General features: G+C 42.6%; 1 protein-coding gene across 11 annotated transcripts; it reads right to left on the bottom strand.

Annotated features, from left to right (window-relative positions):
* Positions 1-1,448: 1,448 nt before the first annotated feature.
* On the bottom strand, positions 1,449-15,895 carry LOC118376848 (inward rectifier potassium channel 2-like). Of its 11 annotated transcripts, none has more exons than XM_052513407.1 (4): positions 15,723-15,895; positions 5,339-10,946; positions 2,092-5,183; positions 1,449-1,870 (listed from the first exon to the last, which is right to left on the bottom strand). In XM_052513407.1, the coding sequence occupies exon 2, from the start codon at positions 10,657-10,659 to the stop codon at positions 9,292-9,294; it is 1,368 nt and encodes a 455-aa protein (XP_052369367.1). In that variant the 5' UTR covers positions 10,660-10,946; positions 15,723-15,895; the 3' UTR covers positions 1,449-1,870; positions 2,092-5,183; positions 5,339-9,291. The 11 variants fall into 11 exon arrangements, 10 of the variants coding, with proteins under 10 accessions (XP_052369367.1, XP_052369365.1, XP_052369366.1 ...); XM_052513405.1 differs by having other exon boundaries at positions 1,449-1,907; XM_052513406.1 differs by having other exon boundaries at positions 1,981-5,183.
* Positions 15,896-15,951: the final 56 nt, after the last annotated feature.

The following is a 15,951-nucleotide window of genomic DNA, read 5'->3' on the forward strand; positions in this document are numbered from 1 at the left end:
GAATATATTTGGAATGTCTTCCTGAGTCGATGTAGGGGTTGTCTCTTTCTACTGTGACTCTAACAACCACTCAGTAGCCTTTCTCTCCCCTCTGGAGTTGTGGACTCTGGGGAGGTGGTTACGTAATATGTGCTTGCCTGTAGTGCAGAGGATAAAACGGCATCAGAGCCCACAGCTGCTATTATCAACACAATCTATGAATTAAGCAAATGACCTGTGAATTTCATATGAACCTTGAATGAAGAGTCCTCATAAAAAAGGTTTGGGACTGTTCTCTTTCGGAGTCTCTCTGTCCCCTCTCTCTTTTAGACGTTGACAATATGTTAAGATTCATATCGACATGCTTGTGTACCAATCAATACAATTTACAAATGAGCACAATATAACTCCAAAGAAAGCTTTGAGTACAACTGAATTCATTGTAAAAGCATGACATTGTCCCCTGTCAGTAGTCTGCAGTTCAGGACCACATTATAGCTGTCCTCTTTCCATAGTTTACCAAAGAGAAGCGTTCCTTCCATGCCTGCTGTTCAAAATGACATCCAACAGAGGAGGGGATTAAAATAGCTTGGTGTCTCTGTGGGCTTCGCTAAACTTTTCAGTCAGTCAAGTTTGGTGAATAAATGGATGGTGTGAGCTCTGACAGCAAATGGCTTGGAATCTGGGCCATTGGTCTAAATTTGAGGGAGCCTCCAACACAACCAGCCCCCGTCCAGTTCATTCTATCAGGGCTCCTCTCTCTCTCTCTCTCTCTCTCTCTCTCTCTCTCTCTCTCTCTCTCTCTCTTTCTCTCTCTCTATGTCTGTCTCTGTCTCTCTTTCTCTCTCTCTATGTGTCTCTCTCTCTCTCTCTCTCTCTCTCTCTCTCTCTCTCTCTCTCCCTCTCTCTGTCTGTCTCTGTCTAGCTCTCTCTCTCTCTCTCTCTCTCTCTCTCTCTCTCTCTCTCTCTGTATGTCTCTGTCTAGCTCTCTCTCTCTCTCTCTCTCTCTCTCTCTCTCTCTCTCTCTCTGTCTGTCTCTGTCTAGCTCTCTCTCTCTCTCTCTCTCTCTCTCTCTCTCTGTCTCTCTCTCTCTCTCTCTCTCTCTCTCTCTCTCTCTCTCTCTCTCTCTCTCTCTCGCTCTCTCTCTCTCTCTCTCTCTCTCTCTCTCTCTCTCTCTCTCTCTCTCTCTCTCTCTCTCTCATGTATTATGTAGGTCATAAACTGACATCTTTGGAAAAATCAACCCCCTTAGAAATCCGATATTTTCCACACCTTATGTAAACATAGATACCGTAACAAACATAGCTAGATGCTTTGTCTTTCTGACTGGATTGCATAGGCCAGGGCCTGCTGTTGTGAGACAAAGGCTCAAATGTGTATATACCTGTACTGTAACTGAACCACTTGTAATTGATGTGGTAAGGGTTCACATTCAACAAACACCAATCATTCGGAAACGGATGTATTTGAGGATTTATGTTACTTTTTATTGAAAAAGACTCAACAAAATTGTCACAGACATAATAATAATATTATTATCAACAACTGCAATATTAATACGTATCTACAATATAATTCACAAAATAAAAAAAATCTGTACAACTTCTGGTTTGTGCAGGACATTATAGGAAGACTCTGATAGAAAAATAGACTCAAAAGAAGAAGCAACATAGAAGGGAAGTATGACAACCCAATACACACAAACTCTGGCATCCCCGTATGACAACCCAATACACACAAACTCTGGCATCCCCGTATGACAACCCAATACACACAAACTCTGGCATCCCCGTATGACAACCCAATACACACAAACTCTGGCATCCCCGTATGACAACCCAATACACACAAACTCTGGCATCCCCGTATGACAACCCAATACACACAAACTCTGGCATCCCCGTATGACAACCCAATACACACAAACTCTGGCATCCCTGTATGACAACCCAATACACACAAACTCTGGCATCCCCGTATGACAACCCAATACACACAAACTCTGGCATCCCCGAATGACAACCCAATACACACAAACTCTGGCATCCCCGTATGACAACCCAATACACACAAACTCTGGCATCCCCGTATGACAACCCAATACACACAAACTCTGGCATCCCCGAATGACAACCCAATACACACAAACTCTGGCATCCCCGTATGACAACCCAATACACACAAACTCTGGCATCCCCGTATGACAACCCAATACACACAAACTCTGGCATCCCCGCATGACAACCCAATACACACAAACTCTGGCATCCCCGTATGACAACCCAATACACACAAACTCTGGCATCCCCGTATGACAACCCAATACACACAAACTCTGGCATCCCCGTATGACAACCCAATACACACAAACTCTGGCATCCCCGTATGACAACCCAATACACACAAACTCTGGCATCCCCGTATGACAACCTCTGTGTATCAGACCTCCATGGACATTCTCTTATATATCATCTCATACACATTTTCTTATGAAGAATTTGCTAACAATAAAAAATACAACATTTGTATTTGTCTATGTTAACGACATAGGCAATAAAAAGTGACACTTTTGAGCAAGTTGCAAACAATTTCAACAATAAACGTACATTCGGAGTAGAATTTGTGCATGTCTACGGTAACAAATTGTGAAGATTCGTTAGGCCTACTGTATATAGCCAGAATAAAAAGCTCCATATTTTTGTACGACTATAGTTCTTTAGTGCGTGTGCATTAGTGTGTACGTTTGTGTGCCTGTATGTGTGTCTGTCTGTTCAGCTTTTGTGTGCCGCACTGTCTGTGTCTGAAAGATAAGAGAACTTGTCCGCCTCGTTCTCTATGCACCATGCCTTAAAGCAATGTGACAACACAAAGTGCTGGTCCTTTCAGAAGTGACAAAACAACAGCTTTGCTCCCTCTTCACAAGACCCAGCACACACTAGTCTTCCCAGACCTCGGGCAACAGCACTGAACATTGTGGGAGGTAACCCTGTCTGCCTAAGGAGACTAATCACACACAGCAAAGTAACAAGGTTTGTAATGTCCCCAGTCAGACAAGGCCAAAACACTGATCTAAATACACAGTAGTAGTCGACATTATATGATAACAGATGGTTTCAAATCAACAAAAAAAAAAGAACAGACAAAGGTTTTATGTACATTTGGCTTTACGCAAAAACTGAATAAATAAAAGGTTTCTAGTGTCAGTGTCATGGAATTGGAGGAGGGGGAGGTTTCTCTTGAAGAGGAAAGTGCACTGTAGCTTTGGATAACTGATACCACTGATAGAATCAGGTCTTTCTACATGGTTTTCAATGAAGTAAGTACCTCCACATTTTTACTGTTGTTCAAAATGGATACTTTTAACAGACAAACAATACATTTGGACTCCTACGTTTCATTCTAACCATATGTACACATGTAACTTAGCAGCACTTTATTACCTACATTCATCTGCACACTCCCTTCCAGCTTTCTAGCTCAGGGTGTCTGGATCCTGAGGGGTCTGGCCTGACACACAAGCCCAGGCCGACATACAGAAGGAGACAGAGATGATGTCAAAAAAGATGGGAACCAAGTGTTCTAATCCAATTCATTCGTCCATAGATGCGGTAAAGGAGTCAAAGGAACTCAGATGTGTTGGTGAGAGTCTCCCCTTTCCACAGTGGGGTCATATTAGTTTGTAGCCCAAACTGCTCAGATGTGTTGGTGAGAGTCTCCCCTTTCCACAGTGGGGTCATATTAGTTTGTAGCCCAAACTGCTCAGATGTGTTGGTGAGAGTCTCCCCTTTCCACAGTGGGGTCATATTAGTTTGTAGCCCAAACTGCTCAGATGTGTTGGTGAGAGTCTCCCCTTTCCACAGCGGGGTCATATTAGTTTGTAGCCCAAACTGCTCAGATGTGTTGGTGAGAGTCTCCCCTTTCCACAGTGGGGTCATATTAGTTTGTAGCCCAAACTGCTCAGATGTGTTGGTGAGAGTCTCCCCTTTCCACAGTGGGGTCATATTAGTTTGTAGCCCAAACTGCTCAGATGTGTTGGTGAGAGTCTCCCCTTTCCACAGTGGGGTCATATTAGTTTGTAGCCCAAACTGCTCAGATGTGTTGGTGAGAGTCTCCCCTTTCCACAGTGGGGTCATATTAGTTTGTAGCCCAAACTGCTCAGATGTGTTGGTGAGAGTCTCTCCTTTCCACAGTGGGGTCATATTAGTTTGTAGCCCAAACTGCTCAGATGTGTTGGTGAGAGTCTCCCCTTTCCACAGTGGGGTCATATTAGTTTGTAGCCCAAACTGTTCGGACTCCACAGATAGATGTTGGCACATCAGCATTACTGACTTCAGACAAGTCCCATGGGGATTATGGGGTCGTAGAGCAAATCGGAGATCACCATTGTGTTTCCATAGAACGGTCATATTAGTTTGTAGGCCAACCCATTCGGATGCTACAGCCGTTTTCGTGAAAAGACCGATTTTCAGTCTTACAAAAAATGTATCTCTAGTTTAAAGTGACGTATTTTGATGTGGTTTTGTTTATTATGTTACTTAGATAGACGCACAGGTGAAATACTTAGATTGACGCAAGGATTAAGTCCGATTTGGATATATTTGGCTGTGATTCTAAATGCTAACTCCCGTTCGTATAAAGCTGATAAGCATAGCTAGCATACAGAAATCTGTGCTGGTAGTCAAATTCATTTTTTAACTGTAATGCAGTTGATTGGTGAAGATGACATCAACATGTGTTGGGGTTGACATCCATACAAACAATATACTCTGATTTGTACCTCAACACAGGGTGAAATACAGAGCTTTCAATAAGTATTCACACTTTTCCCTCCATTTTGTTGTGTTTAGCCTGAATTGTAAATTGATCAAATGTTGATTGTGTCTCTCTGATCTACATACAATACCCCATAATGTCAAAGTGGAATTTTTAACAAATGAATTCATTTGTAATCGCTGCCAATGGTGATTCTGAAATGTATTGACTCAGGCGTGTGAATACTTGTAAATGAGATATTTATTTATTTAATTTTCAATAAATTAGCAGACATTTCTAAAAACATTTTGAGGTATGGTGTGTAAGGGAAAGGAGAAGGGGATACCTAGTAGATGTCATTTTGAGGTATGGTGTGTAAGGGAAAGGGGAAGGGGATACCTAGTAGATGTCATTTTGAGGTATGGTGTGTAAGGGAAAGGGGAAGGGGATACCTAGTAGATGAAATGGTGTGGGGAAGGGGATACCTAGTAGATGTCATTTTGAGGTATGGGATACCTAGTAGATGTCATTTTTGGGAAAGGGAAAGGGGAAGGGGATACCTAGTAGATGTCATTTTGAGGTATGGTGTGTAAGGGAAAGGGGATACCTAGTAGATGTCATTTTGAGGTATGGTGTGTAAGGGAAAGGGGAAGGGGATACCTAGTAGATGTCATTTTGAGGTATGGTGTGTAAGGGAAAGGGGAAGGGGATACCTAGTAGATGTCATTTTGAGGTATGGTGTGTAAGGGAAAGGGGAAGGGGATACCTAGTAGATGTCATTTTGAGGTATGATGTGTAAGGGAAAGGGGAAGGGGGATAGTAGATGGTGAGAAAAAAAAACATATATTTAATCAATTTCGAATTCAGGCTGTAACACAACAAAATGTGGAATAAGTCAAGAGGTATGAATACTTTCTGAAGGTACTGTACACATAAAATATTGCCTTAATGTAGGCACATTTTGCTGGGGGGCAATGAGAGACTCGGGAGCTTTCCCCCGCGGCTCTTTCCCCCGCGGCTCTTTCCCCCACGGCTCTTTCCCCCACGGCTCTTTCCCCCACAGCTCTTTCCCCCACGACTCTTTCCCCCATGACTCTTTCCCCCACGGCTCTTTCCCCCACAGCTCTTTCCCCCACGCATTTCCATGGCAATTCCATTGTTTTGGTCCGGTTCAATTGACCTATTTAACACATCTATTCAGTGGGAGTTCCGTTGAATGAAATCACTGTCTTATCCTTCTTCATCTCATCCTAGGTCAGCGTTTACCTAAGTAGGGATTGCTACTTCATGTGTGGTTGCCTGATTTTAAAATGGGGTCATGAGAGAAACTGAAATTAAATGAACTAAATCGCGCTTGGTTCATAGAACCGGGGTTAGGTCAGTAACCTCCGTTTGGTGCTAGATGCGGTTGTAATAAGCTGAGCGGTTTGTGTTTTCTTCCTACAAATGAGGCTCTATTTTTTTAAATGTTTAAGCTACACAATATTATGACCCCATCACTGAGAGATAAGACACTCAGGAGCACATCCTGTATGTGTCTTATGTTTCCTTCTGACCAAAATCAGCGCAGGACTCATTACGACAAGACCAGGCACTAAATCAGACTGGGTGAAAAGAACATCGTCAATGAAATGTTATTTTCTACACAGAAGATCATACAGAATTGTTGCCTGATGATCTTCTGAACTTCCCAATACCTTTATGATGCATTTCAGTCACTTCAAACTATACTGCATTCAAAAGTCCTGTCAGACTGGTTTGTAATAGACTGTCATAGCCCAAATTTAAAAAGTAAACATTGGCCGCTGATTACATCACCTTTTTCACATGGTGGGGTCGTGGGCCAAAATATCAAAATGGGGTCGTGGGCCAAAATATCAAAATGGGGTTGTGGGCCAAAAAGGTTTGGGAACCCCTGTACTAGACATCCCTGGACCGTTGAGATGTATCTTCCTGCTGGTTTATATGACACCTCATGCACTGTGAGCTGTTTTAAAGCCAAATCTCAAGTGATGGCTCATGTTACTGAGACTTGAGTTAAGGCTCACGTTGCAAAAGATGCTATAAATATGTAGGATCTTAATTTGACCACTCTGTTGCCGCTGAAAATATTACTGCGCTGGAGGAACGCAGATGAGCTTGGCGATTTATATACATTCACTGAAAACCCACACTAACATATTATCAGTATTGCACTTTTCATGTAGCCTAACTTTGGCCAGCTAATAGCCTAACCACTGATCAAGCAACATTACATTGGCGAAAAAGACTAAATGCTCAAATCTGTTTGCTGCAGGATTATTTTCCTGAGACAATACCGGTCAAATTAAGATCCTACATCTGTACTAAGACAACAAGAAGATTGACTGAAGCATAATGTACAGTACCACACTAATATGAGCTATGCAGCGCTAGATACACACATGCACGACACACACACACACACGCACACACACGCACACACACACACACGCACACGCACACACACACACACCCCACACATAGATGGGGGTTGTTTTTATGGAGGAAGACGACCTGTTGGAAAACTGTGGCCAAATTAGTGGTATTACATGTAATCTTCAAAGATTATTTTCAAAGGGTGAAAAATTAAATATAATTTTTGTACGGAGATTAAGCTGTGTATAATTGTAGATTGTCAAACTGTGCAACAGTAAAATGAAACAAATAACTACATGCTGTAGCTACATCTCTTGAAATCTAACTGAGACAATCTTTTACACAAAAAATGATCTCTTCCCTTTGTTCTGGATACATTTCCTATATTTCCACAGCTATTTGGAAAGTTGAGAACACAATAGGAGAGGCTGGTTGATTGGGAATACAACACTCCTTCCCTGCTACAAACACTATCCCTCTCCAGCCACCCTTAATTAGTCCAAGTAAACAACACTAAGCTAATTCACTAAGCTAATTCAAAATATCGGGGCAGCTCATATTTACAAAATATGCAAATAGAAACATCTCTTTGGTTGTTGCGTTTACAGCGATTAAACTGTAGCAAACTGTAGTATACTGTAGAATACTGCACTCCACACTGTAGTATCCCTTGATCGTATAGTGCTTACTACGGAATGTTGTAGTATAATGTAGAGTACTATACTATACACTGTAGTATCCCTCGATCATGTAGTGCAAGGATCATAAACTAGATTCAGCTGCGGGCTGATTTTTTCTTGAGCAGGTAGTCGGGGGGCCAGGAACATAATTACAAATTGGTCGCAAGAAGCACCAAAAATATATAATATTTGACTAAAACAGAACAATTTCAAACTTTGCTTATATTTGTATAAGATCACATATATATTACGCATGGGAATAGATTTCCTGGTGTTTTTACAGTCTTTTATGTCCAACAATGAAAATGATAAATAATGAAAACTTGGGGGGCCAAATAAATTCGGCCTGAGGGCCACTAATTAGGGAACCCTGATTTAGTGCTTACTATATACTTTTTTGAATACTGTAGAATACTACAGTACACATTGCATTGGTATGCTAATATTGCATTTGCATATGTCCTGCACATTCCCTTCCCCCACACCCCAATTTGTGCCACAGACAGATAACAAAAGAGAATAAAACCAAAATACTATAGTAAATACTATACTGTATACTACAGTAATGTCTGCAAAAACACTATAGTAAAAACTACAGTATACTACAGTAATGTCTGCAAAAACACTATAGTAAATACTACAGTATACTACAGTAATGTCTGCAAAAACACTATAGTAAAAACTACAGTATACTACAGTAATGTCTGCAAAAACACTATAGTAAATACTACAGTATACTACAGTAATGTCTGCAAAACACTACAGTAAAAACTACAGTATACTACAGTAATGTCTGCAAAAACACTATAGTAAATACTACAGTATACTACAGTAATGTCTGCAAAACACTATAGTAAATACTACAGTATACTACAGTAATGTCTGCAAAAACACTATAGTAAATACTACAGGAATGTCTGCAAAAACACTATAGTAAATACTACAGTATAATACAGTAATGTCTAGAAAAACGCTATAGTAAATACTACAGTATACTACAGACAGATCCACGAAAACACTACAGTAAATACTATAGTATATAAATATAGTAATACTTCTAAAGTATAGGTATATATAATTTTTTCGTGTGGAGTGTCTCAATGTGACAACTTTCCAATGTTCTCTTGCAACTTTCAAAGGCTCACGCACGCACGCACGCACGCACACACACACTGTATAAAATGCTACCTAACCCGTCTCATTCCTATAGTGCCACGGGCCAGAAGAGCCATCAACTCCTCTCAGTCAATCTACCATCGCTTCCCACCAGATGAGGGACTTGTGTAAAGAGAATAAATAATATTGCATCATTTTCTCTGGTCTGTTAATTCTGTATTCGCTTGTGCCTGAGTGTCTTCCTCAGAAAATGACACTCACCTCACAGTCAAGCCATCCTGCAGTAGTACAGACAGCTGTTAGGAGCAAAGGTCAAACCTATCATAATAGTATTTCATGTAGTATTTTCCCCCTAACATCTCTGCAGTCATATTTCTGATTCTCGTCTTAGAGGCCTTGCTTCTGAAGGCATCGTCAGACTCCTGGTCTCCTGATTGTGTTCAGAATGTACAGAGACTGTGTCTGTGTTTGTCTCCTCCAGTGTTGCGTTCTCAATAGCAACCTGATCCTCCATTTTTACCTCCTCCTTTTCCTCCCCATCCTCCTCTTTCTCCTCGTCAAACGTCTCCTCCATCTCCACTTTTTCAAGGGCCACCTCGTTCTCGTAACAGAAGGAGTTGGAGCAAGAGACCAGAGACTTCTTCTCGGCCAGGTCCCTGGCACTACACTGGGGCGTGCTGCTCACCTCGTAGGTTTTCTCAAAGCGTGAGTAGTCCACCTTGTAGTAGTTATTCTCCTCGAACAGGACTGGCTCGAAGCGGTGGCCCCAGAGAACCTCGCTGGCCACGTAGGAGCTGCGGCACTGGGTGGTCATGGCCGTGGCTTCCACCATACCTTCCAGGATCACCACCATCTCAAACTGGGACGTTTCCAGCTCCTGTTTGCTCATCTCATACAAGGGGCTGTCCTCGTCGATCTCATGGACAATGGTGATGGGCGACACCAGGAAGACGCGGTCGACGCCGCTGTCGAAGCCCACGTCGATGTCCATCTGGTCCAGGGGGATATACTCGCCTTCGGCCGTGGTTCGCGACCTGAGGAGGTGGGCGCGCACGTGGGCCTCCACCAGGTGGCTCTTGCGCAGGTTCCCCACGCGCCACATCAGGCACAGCTTGCTGTCCCGCATGGCCACCGTAGCGTAGTGGCTGAAGATCAGTGTCTCGTTCCTCTTCTTGGGCTTGGCCATCTTAGCCATGACGGCGCCAATGATGAAGGCGTCGATGATGCAGCCGAAGATGCTCTGGAAGACCACCATGAAGACGGCCACGGGACACTCCTCGGTGACGTAGCGGTAGCCGTAGCCAATGGTGGTCTGTGTCTCCACGGAGAAGAGGAAGGCGGCGGTGAAGCTGTTGACGTTAGACACGCACATCTGCGTCTCGTTCTCCAGGTCGCCGTAGGAGAGCGCTACCAGCCAGAAGACGAAGCCGAAGAAGAGCCAGGAGAGGAGGAAGGACAGGCAGAAGATGATCAACATCCAGCGCCAGCGGATGTCCACACAGGTGGTGAACAGGTCGGCAAGGTAACGCTGGCCCTTCCCGCTCATGTTGATGAACTGCACATTGCAGTGGCCGTCTTTCTGGACGAAGCGGCTCACAGCCTGCTGCTGCGCAGTGTGAACCTTGGCCACCGTGCCGTTGGCGTAGCCGTTGGGCACGGCGGCGATGGCGGCTAGCTTCATGCCGTCTTCCTCGGAGGAGACAATGCTGTAGCGGTGGCTTCGCACGCTCCCCATGGCTTCCCCCTGGGAGGAGGAGCAGCTGGGCCCAACCGCTGCTTCTGCTCTGGAAAACAGTCTGAGTTTTTGGTAGAAGCGTTGGAGAAACAGTTTTGAACGCTCGCGGGGACCCACTAAGACAGGAAATGTGGAGTTTAGGATTTTTGGGTCCTAGGGAGTTGGATGGGGAAAAGCTGCCCCTGCTGCTGTTGCACCTGGGCTTCTCCAGAGGAGAGCCGTGCTGGCGAGGGGCCTGCTCAGTCCTCCTCTCTTATGGGTGTCTCGGACCTCATCCGTGAAGTGGGCTGTGGAAAGGACAAGCAAACAGAAAAGTCTGTGTTAAGACTAATTGGTGGAACCACAAGGAAAGATCAACGACGTTCAACCTATTGTCTAAATGATGCATTCAACACTCAAATGTGCACCACAACTTGACCGTTCACACGGAAGTAAATACATTCTACTGTACATTTTACAATATTTAAGTAAATGTTGGGCTCTGGGATTGTAGACATGACAGACATTTTCTATTCCAGTTCTGTGTCAGCTGACAAGATAACAGATCCTCTCAGCTCTGCTTAGTGCTGGTATTAATTAGGCTAGACCAGCCAGTTGAAAGTCACATTACAGATCAGGTTCATGTTAATCAAACAAGTCATTGGAGCACAAAGGAACCACTATGTGTGTCCATCACAGGAGGTTGGTGGCACCTGAATTGGGGAGGACGGGCTCATGGCAATGACTGGGGCGGAATCGGTGGAATGGTATCAAATACAGTGCCTTGCGAAAGTATTCGGCCCCCTTGAACTTTGTGACCTTTGCCACATTTCAGGCTTCAAACATAAAGATATAAAACTGTATTTTCTTGTGAGGAATCAACAACAAGTGGGACACAATCATGAAGTGGAACGACATTTATTGGATATTTCAAACTTTTTTAACAAATCAAAAACTGAAAAATTGGGCGTGCAAAATTATTCAGCCCATTTACTTTCAGTGCAGCAAACTCTCTCCAGAAGTTCAGTGAGGATCTCTGAATGATCCAATGTTGACCTAAATGACTAATGATGATAAATACAATCCACCTGTGTGTAATCAAGTCTAAAATAAATGCACCTGCACTGTGATAGTCTCAGAGGTCCGTTAAAAGTACAGAGAGCATCATGAAGAACAAGGAACACACCAGGCAGGTCCGAGATACTGTTGTGAAGAAGTTTAAAGCCGGATTTGGATACAAAAAGATTTCCCAAGCTTTAAACATCCCAAGGAGCACTTTGCAAGCCATAATATTGAAATGGAAGGAGTATCAGACCACTGCAAATCTACCAAGACCTGGCCGTCCCTCTAAACTTTCAGCTCATACAAGGAGAAGACTGATCAGAGATGCAGCCAAGATGCCCATGATCACTCTGGATGAACTGCAGAGATGAATCCAATCGAGAATCTGTGGAAAGAACTGAAAACTGCTGTTCACAAATGCTCTCCATCCAACCTCACTGAGCTCGAGCTGTTTTGCAAGGAGGAATGGGAAAAAATGTCAGTGTCTCGATGTGCAAAACTGATAGAGACATACCCCAAGCGACTTACAGCTGTAATCGCAGCAAAAGGTGGCGCTACAAAGTATTAACTTAAGGGGGCTGAATAATTTTGCACGCCCAATTTTTCAGTTTTTGATTTGTTAAAAAAGTTTGAAATATCCAATAAATGTCGTTCCACTTCATGATTGTGTCCCACTTGTTGTTGATTCTTCACAAAAAAATACAGTTTTATATCTTTATGTTTGAAGCCTGAAATGTGGCAAAAGGTCGCAAAGTTCAAGGGGCCGAATACTTTCGCAAGGCACTGTACATCAAACACATTGTTTCCATGGTTTCCAGGTGTTTGATGCCATTCCATTGGCTCCGTTCCAGACATTATTATGAGCCGTCCTCCTGTGGTGTCCATGTATGTGGGTTTCTGCAAAAAAGATCAGTGATCATACCTTTTCCCAACATCTTTTTACTTGATATTTTTCCCCCAATTGTTCATTTACATAGTGCTAATGTCCAATGCTTGTCCCCCACTGTAACAGTTAAGTAGACATATTTTAGTCCATATTTTCTGTGGGATCTTTCAATGATCTACCAGGGGAATAGAATAACACCTGTTCAGTTTCTTCTTCTACTCTTAACTCAACAACTTCTACAACGTAGTCATGTAATCAGGTTTAAAGGGCCAGCCTGTAAACAAGCTCTATACAGGATGGTCTCTTTTAAAGCAACAATAACCTTGCAGTGCATGCAACAGAGCAACGAGGACAACTGAACTAGAAAACCCAGTAACTATCGACTGCATCTGTGTGGCCTGAGAGAGCCATTAGAATGCACCACAGGGTATGAATTATTGTCTGCCGGCTTACTTCCACCCTAATGCCAAAACAACTAACAGTGATTTGAACCACTGTCACAGAGAGAAGGTCAAGATGTCATTTGGATGAAGTCCCGTGTGAGAGGCAGTCGGTTGCACACTATGGTTATTTTGGTTGGCCCTTGCGGGTTGAAAAGACACATTTGTGTCTCGTTATGAAGTGTGATCTGTCTTGTCCAATATTGGATAGTGAATACGTGTCCACACTCTCAAATTCCCTTGGCGTAAACACTTGGTATTTAGAGTAGGCTATTACCAATTGATGTACACTAAGTAGGCCTTTTGATTGTAAAAGATAAAAGCTCTAAAGTAGAAGAAATCAGTGTGTATAATTTAATTCATTTAATTATCCCTTGAAAATATTGCACTCTTCACTGAATGTGACTTTGAAAAGGCACAGAGGTGCATTCAAGACAACAGGGAACTCTGGGAAAAAAACAAGCATCCAACTTGGAACTCCAAGTGGGGAAACTCAGGCATCTTTCTAGAACACAGACTTTCTGACATGAAGATCACTGACATTGTGATTTTTCCCAGAGTTCCCAGTTGTCTTGAAAGCTCCATCTCATCCAAGTCCCTCATCTCTGTTTTACTCATCCAGTGATGTCACTGTCAGGTTGACTAGGAATAGAAACTAGTGTTGATTTGCATGATGCATTATTGGGAGTTTGGGGCTTAATTTGTTCTAACTCCTGGGGAGCTATGCATAAATATTGTTCCCTCCGGAGACTGGGGTTTAGTCCCCAACTCCACCTCCCAAACTAACCCTCCCACCTTTCTGCATCCCTATGTAATTTCATATACAATACTCTCCTTCAACAACAAAAAGTAATTCAACAAGTATTTAGTTTAAATGGACAAAGTCCTACTTAAAATGTAAATGTATCATGATGAATCCATCATGTTTGTGGTGAACACACAAGACAGCTGAACTCTTGAGATACCACTAGATCAGTGAAACACCTGGAATAAAACTACAAAATAAAAATAACTTGGATCTATTTTTACATCTGCATTTCATGAGGTTATCGGTGAATATTTCATGTAGCGACGTATGACCCACAGGCCGGGCCTACTATCCTGAGAGAGATAGAGGCTGGTTCACTGTGAATGAGCTTCCTATGGGACGTCCTAATCTTCTCCAGCTAACTAACTACACTACCACACACCACACATTACAATTACAATTAACAGGTCAAATCAGACCGCAACCACCTCATAATCACTATGCTTCCTTGCTATCTAACAAGTCATTTGGCCCCACTGACCATCTACCAATACCTGCGTTGTACCACAACACCAACACCACTAAATACATTCAAGGCTAAAACAAGCGTAATGATGAAGGGATGAACCAATGGAAAGATATCCAGTATACACACTGACATAATATGACAGACCAAGAACATGAACATCAGACACCGGCAGAGACGCTGGCTACAGTATCAAACTGATACTGTCTACTGAGTCCAGAAAGTCAGGGACAACAAATAAGACTGGGCTGGAAATCAACAAACAGCACGCCTCAGTTACGCCCAATCTGTTTCCTCAAATGAAATCTGTCATTGTGAAGTCCATTCATTAGATTCCACATCAACCCTTATCTAACCAGGTCATCAGAGTGTGACTGTGTGCACTGGGCTTAGCTGCACCACACAGACTGCAACTGTTTATTTTGCCTGCGTGCAATTAGGACCAGCTGAGACAGATGGAAACTGGTTACATAAACCTGCTCCTTTAAAAAATATATATTATTGCAAAGAATAGATCAATCATTTATATCCAATATTCAGCAGCACTGCAGCACCTTTCATTATGGAATGACCTGCTACTATGGGATGTCAGGGTTGACAGTTGGCTTTAATTCATTGTTTTGAATCAGGGTTGTCAGAATTAACATTATGTTTGAGAGAAATATTTTTCCTAGTCTAACTTTAAATTCGGATCATAATCAAATAAGTGCAGGTTAATATATTTAGGTAGGCTAGGCCGACTGTCATTAATTCATGCATAGGTCTATTACGGTCAATTGAATAATCAAATACAGAAACACACTATAAGAAACAGCGATGAATAAACACTGTTCAATTAATTATATATATATTTATTTATTTATTTTCTGAAGCAATGGGTGTAGGCTACTGGGCATAATCATATCAACCTGGGCTGGCCTACAGGCTCCTTTTTTTTCTGCGTGACAGGTGGAAGGAAGAAAGTCACGGTTTATGTTTCGTTGTCAAGTCAAAACACTTTCCGACTGATAAGGGAGCATTACCTCGGCTTTTCATTGGATATGAGTAGCTTAAATTAAACATACTTGAATCTCGCTGACGCATCGATACCCACACAACTAGTAACCTATAACCCACAGAATACTCCATTAACTCCGTAACTCTCTGAAGTATATCGAAAAAAGTGATTGTTGAACACTATAAATATGAGACAGCCTCATCAAAGACAGTAAAACTGAAACACATAACAATATTTGTTTTAGCTTGAACACTGTCAAGGCCTCTTTGGTTATATTTTAGATGATCACTCTTTGTAGAAATAAAGTAGGGTATGTCCGGTTCAATTTGTAGGCTAACATTATACAGAAGACTCGTTATTCACGGTTGCACCGTTATTCCCACGTAGACTACACCGTTAGAACGAAGTAACGGGACATTGTTTACCTGTTGATCTTTCGAGGGCAAATCAGCGGTAATTTATTCTAATACATTCCATGCATCCAGGTAGGTTTTTGCGTTAATATCCATATTTGGGTTCCACCGTTCATATTTGATATCCGGATAGACATCGTAATTACTGCCATCAACCTCTTCAGCTGAAGAAGATACTTTGCTTTGCACGGGCGGACTTTGAAAACACATGTGCCTATCCCCCGCCCTGTCGTTGTAGTCG

This window comes from Oncorhynchus keta, unplaced genomic scaffold, assembly GCF_023373465.1.
Source record: "Oncorhynchus keta strain PuntledgeMale-10-30-2019 unplaced genomic scaffold, Oket_V2 Un_scaffold_10655_pilon_pilon, whole genome shotgun sequence".
NCBI lineage: Eukaryota > Metazoa > Chordata > Actinopteri > Salmoniformes > Salmonidae > Oncorhynchus > Oncorhynchus keta.